Raw genomic sequence first — 17,866 nt, 5'->3', positions numbered from 1 at the left:
GACGCCATTGTTTACAATACAACCGGAGCACATGCCGCTGAGGTGAGGGGCGGGAACATTAGACGTGCACTAGAGACGGTTTAGCCAATCACAACACACTGGGCTAGCTAACCAATCAGAGCCCATCGCCTATTTCTGAGGGAGGGGCTTCATAAAAGAAGGAAATGATCAGCATGTTTCTCAGAGAAGGGACAAAGCGGTGTGGAATAAAGGTAAATTATGTGAAAAATAATGCGTTTTTTAAAAAACGAAGCATTAACACATGTTAGACTGCACCCCATAAACACAATCAAGCCTAGAAAAAAAACAGTGAACCACCCCTTTAAGTAACAGACATGGGTGTCATGCCATAAAATATTTTTAGTATGACTGACTTTGTATTTAATGTGAATTTAATAAAAACATTGTAAGTTAGGCTAAAATCATGACACTTTCATTGTACAGAAAGAGAGCAAAGAACATTTACATTTTCAAAAAACATTTGTACTGACTTCAGTCTAGAGTTCAAGCACTCTCTAAAACTCCCATTAAAATCACTGAAGCTGTTTACACTGTGAAATGAGTATCTTACTTACAAATTCGTACACACATCTGCACTTTGTTGCTTCTGACGAGAGAATTTGCCAGAAAGAGGTATTCAGTCAGCGAGCGAGTGAAGAAAACACCGGCATTTTAGCGATGACTCATCTGAACGCCTCTGATTGGTCATTGCATTCATAAGCTCAACAGAATCGTGTGTGATTGGTTATAATGTAGCGCTGTACAAACGCGTCTATCTCTGGCTCAGCGCCAGCCAGCGAACGCAGATTTGAATTTAGCAGCTGGTGATGTGATCGGCGTACTGAACGATCTAATCACGCCGGTGTGATCGTATCAAATATTATAAATATTATTCGGCTATTTTTTGTCTTGGAAGCTGCATTCAAAATCCACTTGGCTCAAAAATCGCACCCCATAAACACAATCAAGCCTAGAAAAAAAACAGTGAACCACCCCTTTAAGTAACAGACATGGGTGTCATGCCATAAAATATTTTTATATTATTCGGCTATTTTTTGTCTTGGAAGCTGCATTCAAAATCCACTTGGCTCAAAAATCTGAGGGGGCACTTGCCCAAGTCAATCTACGGATTTAAATCCTACTGAACATGAATTTCACCAGCTAAAGAGGAGAGTAAAGGCAGAAACTCCCCAAAACAAGCAACAGTTTAAATTGGCTGTATTAAAAGCTGAGAAAACTTTTCAAAAGATGAGACCAAGAGTCTCATTTGCAACAAAATATTAGCTTTTAAACTTTTACATTTGCTTTAAGTTCAATTGTCCTGATACTTATGCTCACATCAGATGAAACTCTGAAAGTGCTGTCCTTTTTTTTTCTTAAAACATGTATGTGTTGAATTATAAAATGTGATAATAATAATAATAAAATGTGACATTCTGTAGTTTTGTCTCATATTCATCTTTTAATCATATTTGCAGATGTCTATATATATATATATATTAGTGCTGTCAAACGATATACATAATAAATATACACATGGATGCGATTAATCGCGATTAATATATATGCTTGGTAATTCATAGATGACATTAAAGATAATGTTTACGAGAAAAAGTGTGAATGATCTACAGTCATATATTAACTTGTCAGAGTCTGAAGGCAAAGAAAGCTGAAAATGTCATTTATATGACAATAGACGTTTGAGTTTACCCAAAAATGAAAATTCTGTCATCATTTACTCACCCTCACGTCATTCCAAACCAGTATAACTTTCTTTTTGTGAAATACAAAAGATATTCTGAAGAATGTTTTAATTTTCAACTGTTTTTGTGTCCATATAATGGCAAAAACAAACAAACACTGAGACATTTAAAAAAAATATCTTCTTGTTTTGCCCCCCCCCAGAAATGTCAAACGGGTTCAGAACAACATGGGGGTGAATATATTTTTATTTTTGGGTGAACTATGTTATTTTTCATCTCAGCCAATTCAACACAGATGTTTGAATTGACTGCACTTGGAGTTGAGAATGATAGTTTGGTAGCTTACACACTCCATTAGCCTCAGGAGAACCCAAATTTCCTTTATAGTCTTTATCTTCTTCTTCCCTGTGTTCCTGCCCTGGTGTGATTTCTTCTTGTCCTCCGCTGCCATGTAATTTGGCTGAGCTTAGAGGGTACAGTTCTCTGACTGCTGCGATTGATGTGAGGTTAATGGCCTGACACACCAATGACCTGGTGAGTCATTTTCTCACTTTTCACTTTCTTTATATGTGATTTACTACCTCACGGTATGTGAAAATAGCTCCCTGTGGCACATTGACACAGAGGGAAGAATGTCACCATGAATATCAAGATTGTGCTTAACTTTTATATTTCAGTCTTTAGGTGGCAACCAGTATTTAAAAGGCACAAAGTTTTTTCATTGTAAATTTCATTTTTAGCCACATACAAATTCACTTGTTAAAAGAATGAAAAGTCACAAGTCTGTCCATTCAGATAATATCATATTAGTGAAATAAAAGGCCACTTAAATGTCCAGTGTACAGAGAGTACATTTTCATGCCTGTTTCTTAAAGAAAAGTGTGCCTTTTTATATTTTAGTTTTATATTTATAAAGTACAATTTAAATCATTATTTTTTAATAATAAGTACACTTATTTTGATGAATTGTCTAAAGCACATGTAAAGTACTTTATATAATTTTAACTGTAGGAACACAAAATATATCTTGAAAAAAAAATTTTCTCCACATAATGAAAGTCAGTGCGGCCATTGTTGTTTTGAACAACAGTTGAAACATTTTTCAAAAGGCCTTCTTTTATGCTCCACAGAAGAAAGAAAGGTTTGGAATGACATGAGGATGAGTAAATGATGACAGACTTTTCATGAAAGAGCATCCTCTGAGTAATCAAATATTCCTTTTGGCTGTGGGAGGAAATGAATCCCACTCAGCGCAGTAGAAATCAACACATCCTCATTTACACTCATGCATAAACTGATGAGAACACCACTCCTCAACTTATAAAAGAACAAAAATGGCTATACATCACACCACAGAAACCATGCCACTGCAGAACTATCTTTGAGAATGACACATTAAAAAAATGTAAATGTCATGTCAGTGCAGTGAAGCTGTGACAGAGCGAATGAGTAAAGAGGAAGCCCTATTTTATATTTGCGATTTACATGTTGCTTGCAGAAATATATTTTGTCAGAATAAAAGCTTATGAATGAACATCAGTGAAGCCCCATAATGTGTAGTGTAGTAATGACAAAGTGCCAGTTCATATTCAAAACTTGAATATGAAAAAAATCTAAAGCCTCAAGGGGGTTTAATTAAAAAAACCAAACTGTTAGAATATTAACCGTTAAGCTTTCCTTGGATAATGAGGAAATAAATTCACATTAATAAGAAATGGCGTAAAGCTTATTCCACCTGATTATTGCAGCGTGCTTGTGGTGCCGCAGATGGGAGAGTTTAATTAAGTTATCTCACCTGAGCCGTGTCTGAATCACATCCAGCCATCTGAAATGCCGTTATACCAGATCAACACATTTTATTAAAAAAGTACCTCGTGACAGCCTCCACCTACAGTATTAATGAAATGTTTATGCAAATAAACCAGGGACTGCAGATGCAAATTAGCTTTATAGCTAACTCTGGCACAACATCGTTGTTGTGCGTTGTCCCTGTACAAATAAATTGAATAAAGAAAAGAAAAGAAATTAAAAGATACAATAAAGTTACTCCGCTTAGACTAAATTAAATGCTTTAAACTGATCAAAGATAATCACGTATCATGTTTTTAGGTAAGCCTTAATTTGTAACTAGTGTTGTTTTTGGCGGACTGTTTTAATTTTTGGTCAACGAAAATTAAGAGACATTTTAGCATAGTTTTTATTTTGTAAACCACATTTAGTCTCGTTTTTATTCGTCAACGATATTGCATTATACATTTAATTATAGTCATCGTCACATGACCAGCATTTTCGTCTCATCTCGTCTCGTTTTCGTCACGTGATAAAGGTTCATTGACGACGATATTTAGTCATAATTTTCGTTGACGAAAGCAACACTATTTGTAACCTATAAATATTTAAGACTCCTGTCATGAGGATTTAAATTTTCATGATGATCTGAAATAAACAAAATCTGGCATGAATATTCTGAACGCCCCAATGAAATAAGACCAGTAAAAGAAACTAAGCAGCAAAAATGGCTTGAAACATTATTAGGTAACACATTAGTATAGGGACCAATTCTCGCTATTAACTAGTTGCTTATTAGCATGCTCATTATTAACATATTGACTGTTTATTAGTACTTATAAAGCACATTTTCTGCATGACCATATTCTACATCCTTAATCCTACCCAGTACCTAAACTTAACACCTACCTTACTAACTATAACTGAGCAGCAAATTAGGAGTTAATGGTTTGTTAATGCTGAGAATTGGACCTTAAAATAAAGTCTGACCCATTATTAACACATACCTGGTCACATTTACATTGCAGCAACACCTGTTATATCAAAAATGTTTTGATAAGAGGTTGTTATTGAAGGATGAGGCAGTTTAAATATAAATTGGACTCAACAGCAATTTCACAACTTCGTAGTTAAAATTTAGCACTGTTACTCCAAGAAGGAAGGCATAATATAATTATGGCCCATTTCTTAATTCATAATTATGGCCAATGGCCCATTTCATTCTCAGAGTCAGAGAAAGAGTGCAGTGAAAACTGAATGAGGACTGTTTTTAGAAAAATACAAATTTCTAAATAAATAAATACTGACATTCTAAGTGGAACTTAAAGAATAAAATATTTTTATAAAAATGTATGATATTTTGTCATCTTAGTATGCAATATTAATTTAAAGTGATGGGGTGGGAATAAAATAACTCACAAAATGCTTGTAGTTAATAATGCAAATAAACTATTTTTTTTAAAATATGGTACCTTTCAAAAAATCTGGGTTCAAAAATACAGTAAAAACAGTAATATTATGAAATATTATTACAATTTCAAATAACTGCTTTCTATTTTAATGTATTTTAAAATGTAATTTATTCATATGATGGCAAAGCTGAATTTTCAGCAGCCAATACTCTAGTTTTCAGTGTCTCATGATCCCTCAGAAATCATGATTTTGTGTTCAAGAAATATTTCTTATTATTGATTATTAATTGTTGAAAACAGTTGTGCTGCTTAACATTTTTTACCATAATACATTTGTAGGAATAGAAATTTTATTTGAAATTGAAATAACATTATAATGTGTTACTGTCACGTTTGATCATTTTAATGCCTCCTTGCTTAAAAAAAAAAGGTGAATAAATCCAATGGCTCCAGTCAGAGTTTGTTAAGCTCATGTTGTCTGAAATGTTTTACTAATCTGATGGTATACAGTACATACGTGTGTTTGCATCCGCACCGGTAAAGGTAGTGCAGCTGACAGCCACACTGTTTGAATCTAGCTTTATTTACACTCAGCTGAGATGGCCTTGCACACAATACTAGAGCTGTCAATCAACCGTCAGTTAATTAAATCTACTCAACCCGTGGCTGTAGACAGAAAGTGAATGTGGAATTGATGTGAAGGAAAAAATATTTCTCTCACTTCCAGGTCAAATGGGTTTCCCAAGGCCAGTTTGATTTTGAAGAGTAATGTTTGTGTGTCATCTCCCGCGTAAACGCTTCATTTGAGAGTGAAGCGGATCAATGTAGGCTGCATGCTGTGAATGAGAAACGTGCTCCGGTCTGAGTGGTGAGATGTGTGTGAGTGTGTATCACACACCTGCATCCCCAAACACCTGCTCATACTGGCATATCATCTCACATGAGAGAGAAGAGCTTCCACTCTGTTTAAATAAGTATGGATGCTTTGCTCTCTTGTTTTTCACTATTTCAAGATTAAACATCCATTTTTCTCCAGTTGCTGCTGTGGCATGCCAGTCTCTGCTGGAACACAAGGGGCTGAAATGTGGGCTAGCAGAGGTGCCTTAGAACACATTGGCAGAGAGATTCAGCTTATCGCAAGCTCATAAGCTTGGATATTCTTTAGCTACAGCTGGGTGTTTTACCCTTAAAGGGAGAGTTCACTCAAAAATGAAAACTCTGCCTTCATTTACTCACCCTCGTGTTGTGTCAAACCCCTTTTATTTCTTATTTCTAAAGGTTTACACAACACCATTTTCAACTAAAAACAGAAAACTGTGTTTTTGGGGCCTAAAAAATTTACAAATGTAAACATATTGGGGGGGGGGCACTATAATGTGCAATGACAAAACAGACATGGATGCGGCCACGCGCACATACAAAAGTTGACTAGTTTTTAAAGTAAAATTTTTAAGATATTTTAAAACGTTTGCTGTATGGTTTAAAAATACCTTTTATAATACTGCATTTTTGAGAGACAAAAAAACAACAAAACAGGTAGGCTAAGCCCCGTAAAGGTCAAGTCGCATTTTATTATTACATTCATGAATAGTCTAATGTAAAATACCGGTAAATAAAGCTAAATGTTTACTAACATTATAAATACAGATAAGCTAAAAGCTATTTTAGTTCCTCTTACTCCATAACAAATCCTTTACATTTAACGGTATTCAGAAAAATAATTAAGCATAGTAGTTAAACATCAACCCAAAACGAATTCACTGCTGCTGAAACTGAAACGGGCGTTGGGCTCTTATTCGGCACGAATCCACTCAAAAAGGTTTCCATATTCATGATGTATTTGAATACTAAACTATTATTTATTATGCTTTGAACGTCAATAGATTGTACTTCGGACTATTTAAATTGAGTAGTGTAACTTTTTATATGTTTGGTTGGCTTATTTTATTTTGAAAATGAACAGGCTGCGATGTCAAGTATGCTAGAACTGGTGTGTGTGCGCACTTGAGGCACCTGCGCGATCACTTGAATTTGTTTTTTATGACAGCAGAAACAAAGATAAGTCTGAGACATCATTATGAAACTATAAAGGGGTTGCTTTTATTTGTGTACAGTACAGTCACAATATCAACAAAACACTGTGCTTTTAAAAATAAAGAAAACAAACAGATGTTGCTTTCTGCTGTATTGATTTCCTTTCCGTGAAGTTGGACAGAAATGGACAGAAACTCGCCATATAGAACTTGTTGCAGTTTTTCTTTTCTTTAATTAATCTGTGAATTACTTAAGTCATATATATTTGGTGAATAGGGATATTTATTTATTTTATATATGTGATTTTATTCAGTTTTTCTCCGTTTATATAATTGCTTATATTTATGTTATTTTATTTCAGCTTTATTTCAATTAACAGAAATGTTTTTTAATAGTTTTAATTAGCTTTAATAACCCTACCTAAATGGCAAAACATCCATAGAACTGCAGTAGGCCTACACTTTTAATTTTCCAGCTGTTTCAAGCCACAAATATTTAATAATTATCAAATGTCAAATAATTAATTTAATGCCGGTGTGGGGCAAAATTTCAGCCAGGCTGGGAGTTTTATCCAGGCCACCATAATTTACTTTACTTTTATGAATAATAAAAGAAATGTTGACAAATTGAGAACAATGCTTGCAAATCGCTCTTGCGGTAGCCTACTTTGATGACATGCACTGCTTCAAGTCAGACACCACCACCCCCCGCCCCCCGAAGCGTTGGGCCTGTGGCCTGCCAAGCATAATACAGCATTTTAAGTCCTTTTTTGTGGATCTGTGTGAACGGGATTATTTTGACAACGTTGCTATCTGTATGGGAAACTTTTAAGGAAAAAATTCCATTTTGTAGTACATCATTGTTGCATAAACATACCCTATATGGAACCTTTAGATATTTCCCAGTAGGTTTTATGTTGAGGTTTGGAGTCTGTTATTCACATAAAGTTATCATATGACTTTAGAAGATTTTAAATAAAGTCATATACTGTATATGGTACTTATATGTGCTTTTTTGTAGGGTTGTGTATTGACACAGATTTAACAAATCTATTTGATTTTGATTCACAACATTCGACTCCATTCTGATCTCGATTCAATATTGATTCCTTTGGAAATACTGTATATCAGGTACAGTACATGTCAAATTTTCTTCAGGAAACCTCAACGAATGCTGTAAACTATGCAGGGAGCCCTGTCTGTTGGTATATTACTATTAAAGGTTAATGCCATCTGACATGCATATATTTAACTCTTTAGAGTTATTTATTTTTTTAGCCAACTATCAAGCTGTGGATGTTAAATGACTTTACTGAGGTAAATGCAAATTGACATGACACATTTTTTTACAAGCTGTTTTATTGACGTCCTTCCACAGTTCTAACAATGATTGAGCGATTGCGTAAGACATGATGCATTTCATTAAATTATACTGTTTCTTTTAACAAACCTTCTGATATTCATTCATGTTTCTTTTGTGCTATAACTAGTAATAAAGAGGAAGAGATGATCAGTTCAGTGTGCTTCATGTTGCTGCTTAAACTGAGGCAACTACAGCTCTCATGCCACATTAAAGAGTGAACTTTATTGTTTGAATTTGATGATAAAATTGACTGAATCTGAAAACTGAGATGCTATATTTTGTTAGCGCATCAACAGAAAACACCATAGACTAAAAGTATGATCTTGGAATTTAGGATCAATATTGGTTCATGATCATCAAAATGAAGATCGACTGAAATTGATCAATAAATATTGTCAACCCCAGCCCTACATTTTTGTAATTTTTTAACCTCGATGGCCCCAGTCCCTATCCAATTACATTTTACAGAAAAAAATGCTGTGTGAAAAGTTTATTCTGTTGTGTTTTACAGAACAAAAAAGTCAAACAATTTTGGAACCACATAAGGGTAAGAAAATGATGACAGGATTTCAAGTGAACTACCTGCTTTTTCTGCTTTCAAAAAGTAACATGCCTTTCAAAATGGCAAACTTCTAAATGTCTGTCTAGTGTATATATTTTTTTTTTTTAGCAAGAACTTTACCCTGCAGCCATTTTAAGGCAGAAAAGAATGAAGTATGAAGTGCCATTCTTGGTATTTCCCAAATGAACCTTTGGATCAGAAACTTTGATTTGACATTTATTGCTTTCTTCTTTCTAAATTCCCTTGCTCCTTGTATTTTTATAGACGTCTCCTAAATCTTATATGTTTCCTGTCAATGCCAGATTTAACTTCTGATTAAAAAATGTAATCAGTTTCTAATAACACATCCTCATTGCCTTTGTTTAGTATCTGAAAAGAGTTCCCCAGCTTGTTAAATAAGTGGTTCCACTGGGATCCGGACTCATGCTGGATCTAACTGCTTTTAATTTCCGGCCTGTCCCAGATCACCCTATATGTCTGTATTAATTACTCAGAGTGATAAAGAGCATGTCTTAATGAAACTGACAGCGCTGAGACTATGCGGTGGATGTGCACCTGGTCAGTGCACAGTCCAGCGCTCTGTATATATGCTGCTGGGATTTCCAGAAATGAATCTTGAAATGAGCGCAAGTGTATTATATAGCCACTTACCTTTTAATCACAAATGTGTGAAAATGATACCAGTTTAAAATGCAAGATAAATGCACATGATCCACACAATGCACACCATTATCTACACATATGCAAGATAAATGCATATGATCCACGTGATGCATGCCATTACCTACACCATAGCCTGATATAATACACTTTTAATGAACACGTTTATAAGGTGACCATTTATGAGAGATAATGTATGATAATTAACGAGATAATAAATTAACGAGAGATAATTAACGAAATGGTATGCTAGAAGTTACAAATGTTTAAAAACAGGTTTAGTTGTTCAGATCCGATCTGATCCTAACCTATCCTATCATATTCTGTCATCAATTACTCAACCCTCATGCCATTCCAAACCCATAAGACTGATCGATGTTTATATGTGAATTAAATCTTAAATGAAATCTGTCTCTCTTCAGAAGACATGGATTAAACCGCTCAATTCATATGGATAATATTTTACAATGTTTTAGGAAGTTTTTGAAGAGTGACAGTTTTGCACTTTCAATGGAGGGACAAAAATCTCTCAGGTTTCATTAAAAAATATCTTAATTTGTGTTTCGAAGATGAGTCTTATGGGTTTGGAACTATACTGAAAAACAAATTTATTCAACAATTCTTCTCCTCCTCATCCTGTCTCCTGCGACGCACCGCCATTGTGGACAGAGTATCAAGACGCATGTGCTTGCTTCCGCTTCATGTAAATGATGCATGTGCATGGTTCTGCTGCTTACATTGAACACGCTCTCGGATTTCATACAAAAATATCTTAATTTGTGTTCCGAAGATGAACGAAGGTCTTACGGGTTTTGAACGACATGAGGGTGAGTAATTAATGACATAATTTTCATTTTTGGGTGAACTATCCCTTTCGGTGTTGACATTTTTATTAATGGTGAAAATACTGACATAGTCTCTTTTGAGCTATGATAAATTTTTATAATTAGGTTGGCCCCTCCTGTATTTCACAATTTAGTTCATTTTAATTCTAAATACTCTGTAAAATCCACTAGATTATCTTCCATAAGATATTGTGTTGTACATTGCATTAAATATAAACATTTGTTCAATATTGTACATGGTCCCTTCCAAATAAAGAAATAAAGAAATAATTCTATCGATTGCTTAATTAAAGAGTCTTATCCAATTTTCCATTAGACATTTCCATTTGAAGTCTCACTGACTTATGAGCAATATACTCAAAAATGTTCCTTACTGTGACGATGAGGCCTTTTTCTTGGAAGTATTTGACCAGGGGGATGGCATTCTGTTTGAAATTAGTCAAGCGTCGATCGATAGCTTTAGGGTTATCATCTGGGCGACCCTGCTGCTCCGCACGCTTCTCCAGACGCTCCTTCAGACGCTGGTTAGAGCAGGCCAGAAACACCACCAGGTCTGGAGTACAGATCTACAGAGAGAAAAGGAGGTGAGAGTCTCTTAAATAGTAATGTCTTAATTCAAGTAGATATTGATGGGTATCGTCACCTTCTGGCAGTCAAGATCAAAGCGCCTTGTGGCTCAGTGATCTGTGAAGATGTAGCTATTAAGAACCACTCTAAGGTCATACATCTAAATCAGCTTCAGGTAAGATTGCCAATCTAAGATGAGTTCTGGCCCCTCATATTATAATGAATGAGATTGGATGTAAACCGCAGGGCAAAGAAGCATATATAAGGTGTCTTAGTTGAAAGTTCACATGTGAAACCACAGGAAATACACAGCATTTTGTGATATTGAGAGAAATGTCACAGTCTTATTTTATCAATTATTTTAGTTTGAAGGCTTTATTATGTGCAACAATATTGTGCAGTTGCAAAGAAATCTGCTAGAGAAAATAAATAATAGAGTTGGTTGCTATGGTTACTGACACAGTTAAACAATTATCAAAGACTAACAAAAAATCTAAGACGTGTGATAACACAGCTAGTAATATATACATATCGGCCGTTTCAACAATGCTAATGCTTTTTTATATATATAAAGCTTGGTGGAAAGAGTGCAATTTCATTCGCAGCCTCCTTATCAAGTCTAACATGTCAAAGGTCTTAATTATATCTGTTCGAATAGCAGTGGTGTAATGTGACAAAGTAATAATACTTCGTTACAGTACTTAAGTATTTTTTGGGAGAATCTGTACTTTACTTGAGTTTTTATATTTCAGCCAACTTTTACTTTTACTCCACTACATTTCCTAATTAAAATGTATATTTTTACTCCGATACATTTCCCCGAAGTATATTAGTTACTTAGTACAAAATAGTCCGAAGTCAGAAGAACACGGACTGCAGGAAATCAGATTTGACGAATCAGTGGTCTGGCGTTTGCAAGTTAGACTCTTTAGAGTGCAAACAAGTGCGCGCACAACCACGGATGATTCATTTTTATCACACAAAGAGTACCGTTTTTCTGCAGATATCAGCATGAACACATTTATTAATCATTTTATACAAGTTCAGTAAAGCAATAAGTAGGGATGCACCGATACCACTTTTTCCAGTACTCGCCCGATACCGATACTTTTATTTTTGGTACTTGCCGATACCGAGTACCGATACCAATATTTTTATTGTTTTGGTTTGACTGTATATCCTTCTGTTATTTTCACACTTAATTATGCCCATTAAATGTATTTTACAAGTTTTTGTTACTTTTACTGTTCATTTTTTTGCTCTATGGTACATCATCTTTCATTTAATAGCATTAGAGCTGCTCCATTTCAGCGGCTTAGTAGCCTACTGTAATCACGTGCTTTGCTGTAATAATGCAGGGAACCACTCGTTATAAATCTCCTAACTGTGATATTTTCAGAAATAGAAGTCGCGTTTTTTCATCTGAAACGTGCTGCGATTTATATTCCAAAGCCACTCATATAATGCAGAAACACTCAAGCAAGCAAAACACGCGCAACGCGTGCACGTATTTGTACTGATGCAGAATAGTATTGCTAAGTCACCCTAGCAATAAGTGACTTACATTTTAGACATAATATTGCTTGTTTTGCTCAATTTTGCCAACGAAAATAGTTCCAAACAAAGATCATGGCACTGTTTTGCGTCTCTGAGCAATTGACGGTGTTTACTTATTGAATGAATCAGCTTTTTGAACGAATCGGTTGAATAAATGATTCAGTGATTCACTCATGAACACGGTCAAATGCTTTGTTTCTGAATGAATCAGTCGTTTGAATGAATCGGTTGAATCTCAATGACTCACTCATTAACAGTCACTTGCTGTCACCTACTGGCGGTTTTAATTTCACATTTCGTCATGTTTTAAATCATTTCAAATATCAGTATTGAACGTTTTATGTTAAAAACAAAACATTATTTATACATCTGTAACTGCAGTTTAAATGCATCCATGTCCCCTCTGAGATGCATTAAGCTGTGTAAATACATCTAAATGCTAATTCAGATGCAGATTCCAGAAATTATTTCTTATGTTGGAATGAAAGACACTAAGTACCGGATGAAGTGCTTCTTATTCTTACCCAAAAATACAAAATGGAAGAAAGAGTTCAAACTGAACACACTATTGCTACTCAAGCTGTGTATGAACAACCCTCTACATTGCGAGTAAATCACTCGCATATGCGACTAAATCTTCACTCTGTGTGACTAAATGATGTCTAATATTAGCCAATGGCTAATAAATTCTCAGATTTTACTCGCCAGTGTGTGAGTTGGATGCTGAGTATATGATTATATTTTCACTCACAGAACACTCTGACTGAGCACTTAAGAGTTTCACTCTCCGTCAAGCGATCTGTGATATTTTTCATTTCATCTCAATGGATGCGCAGCGCACCTGTGTTTGTGTATCAGGAAGGGGGCCAACACTTTTTCACACCACTGTATATATATATATATATATATATAGTATTTCAGTCTGGCGAGTAAACAAAAAAATATACTAGCCAATGGTGATTCAGTTGCCAAGGTGTCCGTAGAGGGTTGATGAACATTATATATATATATATATATATATATAATTTATTTGCTTCTTTTCCATTTTGCATTTACTTGTACTTTTTCTTTCAATACTTAAGTACATTTAAGATTAAAAAAATACTTTTCGTACTTAAGTACAATAAATATCACATATTTTAAGACTTTTACTCAAGTAATATTCTAAACTGTGACTTCAACTTCTACCAAAGTCATTTTCTGGTAAGATATCTGTACTTTTACTTGAGTATGGCTTTCAGGTACTTTATACACCACTGTCGAATAGCATGTCAGCTGTGTTTTTAATTCTTTGCTTATTGTTCAACACTGAATGTGGACTTTATCTTTTTTCTATTTGCCAGACTGGCAGCAGGCCTACATAAGACATATGTGCAATAAGTGTTAACAAAATGATGACCTCAAAGGACAGATATTTGATCTGAAATGCACTGTCATTCTCTTAACCAGCTGCCTGCTGGAAAGCCTTTTGGGAATGTGCACTTAATTAGTCACTGGAGAGGACAAAAGACTACAAATGTCAGTTCATAAAAACTATGTTCATGTCTGTTCATAAAAGTCACAAAACAGAAAAGCAGGCTGATTATCTCAACAGAAGCGTGGCAGGCGAAATGTCAGTGAAAGCTAAAACACTGAAATTTTTTTTTTGCCATTTAAACTAGACTCTGTTCCTGCCATTCAATCCAAACTTATCTGTAAAAAGGGATCTGGATTTACCGGAGGTCACGTCATTGGTAAAAGACAATCGATACAATAACTAAGAGGGAAAACTGTCCAATAGTGATTGAAATCAATAATAACAATGAAAACTTTCCATATTAAGCAGCACGACAGTTTTCATCATTTATACTAATAAGAAATGTTTCTTGGGCACCAAATTAGCATATTACACATGACACGGAAGACTGGAGTAATGGCTGCTGAAAATGAGAGAGAGAGTCATAGAGCCAATCAAGGAAATGGGGATTATTAGGAGGCCATGATAGACAAGGGCCAGTGGCAGCAATTTGGCCAGGACACCGGGGTTATACACCTACTCTTTACGAGAAGTGCCATGGGATTTTTAATGACCACAGAGAGTCAGGACCTCGGTTTAACGTCTCATCCGAAAGACGGTGCTCTTCGGCAGTATAGTGTCCCCGTCACTATACTGGGGCGTTAGGACCCACACAGACCACAGGGTGAGCACCCCCTGCTGGCCTCACTAGCACCTCTTCCAACAGCAACCTAGTTTTCCTGGGAGGTCTCCCATCCAGGTACTGACCAGGCTCAACTCTGCTTAGCTTCAGTGGGCAACCAGTCTTGGGCTGCAGGGTGATATGGCTGCTATGGCTCTTACTTTCACCAAAAATCACCAAAACAAACACGCCCCTAAAAGAATCACACCCCTATCTTGTCTCCACCCCCAAAACATTTCTGAAAATGCTATTCAACACAGGCACCTCCCCCATCACTACTGGACACGCCCCTTACTGGTGATTGGCTACAAGTGTGTTTTGGTGCTCGGTCCGATCAATTTCAACAGCGTTTCTCAGAAATCGCTTACTGCACCTTTAAAATATATTCATTTAGAAAACAGTTATTTTAAATTGTAAAAATATTTCACGATTTAACTGGTTTTACTTTTTTTCAAATAAATGAAGCCTTGGTGAAATTAAGAGACTTCTTTCAAAAAGATAAAAACAATGTAATACCAGTTTTGTGAACAAATCAATCTCAAAAGATTGTTGTAATTATCAAACAGAATAAGTTGTAATAAATAAAAAATACTATATACTATAATATATCACAGCTAAATTGCTATGCTATATCACAGTTATATGTTCATTTTTTCAGGTAAACTGTGTTTGCTTTCTTGGAACCTGGTAGGAGAATATCTAGGTTGCTCTTTTCCATACAACGAAAGCTAGTAACAATTCTGATTAAACTGGAAATAACAAGAAATTTAGAATGAGAATTCTGAAGTGTTAAAATGAATGAGAAATATCAACAATTTCTAGGTCATTTTTCAAAAAGCACATTTGTGACACTGACCATGTGAACTCTTTATACAAAACATCTTTATACAAACTTTATACATAAGGTCAGATGTTCTGGATTCCATAGAAGAATGCATGTTGCATCAGGAAGAGATTCATACATTCATAAGCTAAATATAAAAATGCTGGATGAGTTCCTGTGGGACGGCGTGAATTGAAGATAAAAATGCTGCTGGGCCTCAGAGGGTTATCAAAAAATGTCTGCTGTCTTGTTTTAGAGGGTATTACACCTAAAAAAAAACACTCAGAGTCCCACCATTTATGCATCCCCATGTGTAATACACATGACAGACTGCCAATCTACCTAGCCGTGATCGTAACCCTCTCAGAAATGCTCCTGTCCTGTTCTTCTTACTTATCTCTCTGTGGAATTAGCCTTTTGCTAATCTTCAAATTCTATTAATAGTGTTCTGTTTTTATCTCCTAGTTTACACTTTACCTCATTCATTCCAGTCAGTCATTATCATGCTGCTGTAAATTCCCTTCCTTTTTTTTAGTTTTGTGTTAAATATAGCCTATTGAAAAGAATTGTTCCCTAAAAAAAAAAGAAAATTCTGCATTTCCGCATGACACAGATCTGAAATAATATTACCAAATTTTTAATTTGGGGTGAACTATTCCTTTAAATAAGCAGGGCTGAGGTTAGTGCTGGGCGGTATGACCAAAAATGTATATCACGGTATTTTTCCAAATTATACCGGTTTCACGGTACATGACGGTATTTTATTTTCATGCATGACCGGGTGTTAACCATATTTTCTGTGAGACGCGGGAGCTGATGGCAGGGGGCGGTGGATATTTGTGGCGGTCAATGTGGATATTGTGGATGAGTTCTTCTGTGTCATCACGTTCTATTAGTTCTACAGCTTCAGTTTCTGAACTTTCACGCTTAGTAACACATACAGCTGTTCCCTCACCACAGTGCAACAGTGAAAAGGGACCCCTTTCAAACAGTGTCGCGTTCTGAACATTATTTAAGTGACATATTTTTGCGGTATTGCGGTATTTTAAAATGTAATATCATAACAAAAATAAACACCAGGACTTCGGTATGAACCGATATACCGCCCAGCACTAGCTGAGGTCTTGCTAACTCCTGTCAGTGCATGTTTAGAGCATTACTATTATGCACTCAGTCAAAGCACTGTGCTACATGCCAACTGCACTCAGAAAGCGGCTTTACGAAACGAACGTATGACAAAATATTGGCCGTACGGTCGTTTCAACGCAAAACTTGGAATTTATCAATATGGACGTGAGCGTTGGCTACGATGAAATCTCACGTCTGGTCTCAGATCGTGTACACAAGTTTTTGAGTTACCTGAACTTGCGCGCAGCATAGTAAATCTGGTGGAGAATTGTAGAATGATAGCTTTTTGTTCATTTAGATTATTTACCTGACCGTCAACCAAAGCTCATTAGTCGATCGTTCACCAGTAAGATTAGAATGTTTTTTTTTATACAGGGCTTTAGCTTTATATGCGCGAATAGCAGCATAAACAACAGACCACGAGGATTCAATCGCCGCATTATGCACCTGCAGCGCTTCTGTGAACGGAGAAAAACAGAAATTAAGTCTATAAAATAAATAGGACCAAACAAAATATATAATAGGCTATAATATAATTAACAGATTAACAAAATAAAAAAAAAACTGTGCAACAAGTATAAGCTACGCTAGTTTTTGTGACACTCTTAATGCATTATTTCTTTTCTTTATATCTTTATTTGATTTAATCCATCTGATCGCACACACAAACAACATTAGTTCTAGCGTTGCCTAACATTTCAGCCATTCATCATCAAACTAAAATGCAGTCAACCAAACATAAATATTTTAAAAGTTCCACAGTAAAATCAGCGTGCAGAGCCCAAAGAAACATTTTTGCGCAGCATGTGAAGGATTTTACACGGATATTAGAACATGAGTGAAGTATAAAGCCTTGTTTAGGCTACATAATGAATAATAGTTAAGCAACCAAATGTTACAAATATGGAAAAATGGAAACATTTGGATTCTTGTGGTATGAGACGGGCTCGTGAGCCCAACCCCGTTTCAGTTTTGCTCAACATTTGCATGCTGTTTGCCGCTATAGCCTAATTTGTGGTTTATTTGATAGTTTAATAGCTTATATAACTACTTATTTTTCATTCTTGTTCTGTTCTGAATACCGTTAAATTTAAAATATTTGTTGTAGAGTGAGGGAAATAGGCTATAATGTTTATATTTACCAGTATTTTAATATAAATGACATAAATTAATGTAGCCTAATTGTTAGCAATTACAAGGTTAACGGGTGTTTTTGGAGTAAGATCAATTTCTCTTTCATGAGATTAC

At 35.4% G+C, this 17,866-nt stretch overlaps 1 protein-coding gene across 2 annotated transcripts in view; it reads right to left on the bottom strand.

Moving 5' to 3' along the window:
* Positions 1–17,866, bottom strand: part of LOC107708748 (adenylate kinase isoenzyme 5) — a 106,173-nt gene that overhangs the window by 52,005 nt on the left and 36,302 nt on the right. For both annotated transcript variants that reach the window (XM_016513052.1, XM_016513061.1), the window contains exon 6: positions 10,741–10,932. In XM_016513052.1, coding sequence (XP_016368538.1) covers positions 10,741–10,932 — 192 coding nt within the window. The remainder of the gene's footprint in view (positions 1–10,740; positions 10,933–17,866) is intronic.

Source organism: Sinocyclocheilus rhinocerous, unplaced genomic scaffold (assembly GCF_001515625.1).
Source record: "Sinocyclocheilus rhinocerous isolate Xijiao unplaced genomic scaffold, SAMN03320098_v1.1 scaffold1724, whole genome shotgun sequence".
Classification (NCBI taxonomy): Eukaryota; Metazoa; Chordata; class Actinopteri; order Cypriniformes; family Cyprinidae; genus Sinocyclocheilus; species Sinocyclocheilus rhinocerous.
The sequence above is the reverse complement of the archived record's forward strand: the minus strand, read 5'-3'. Positions and strand labels throughout refer to the sequence as shown.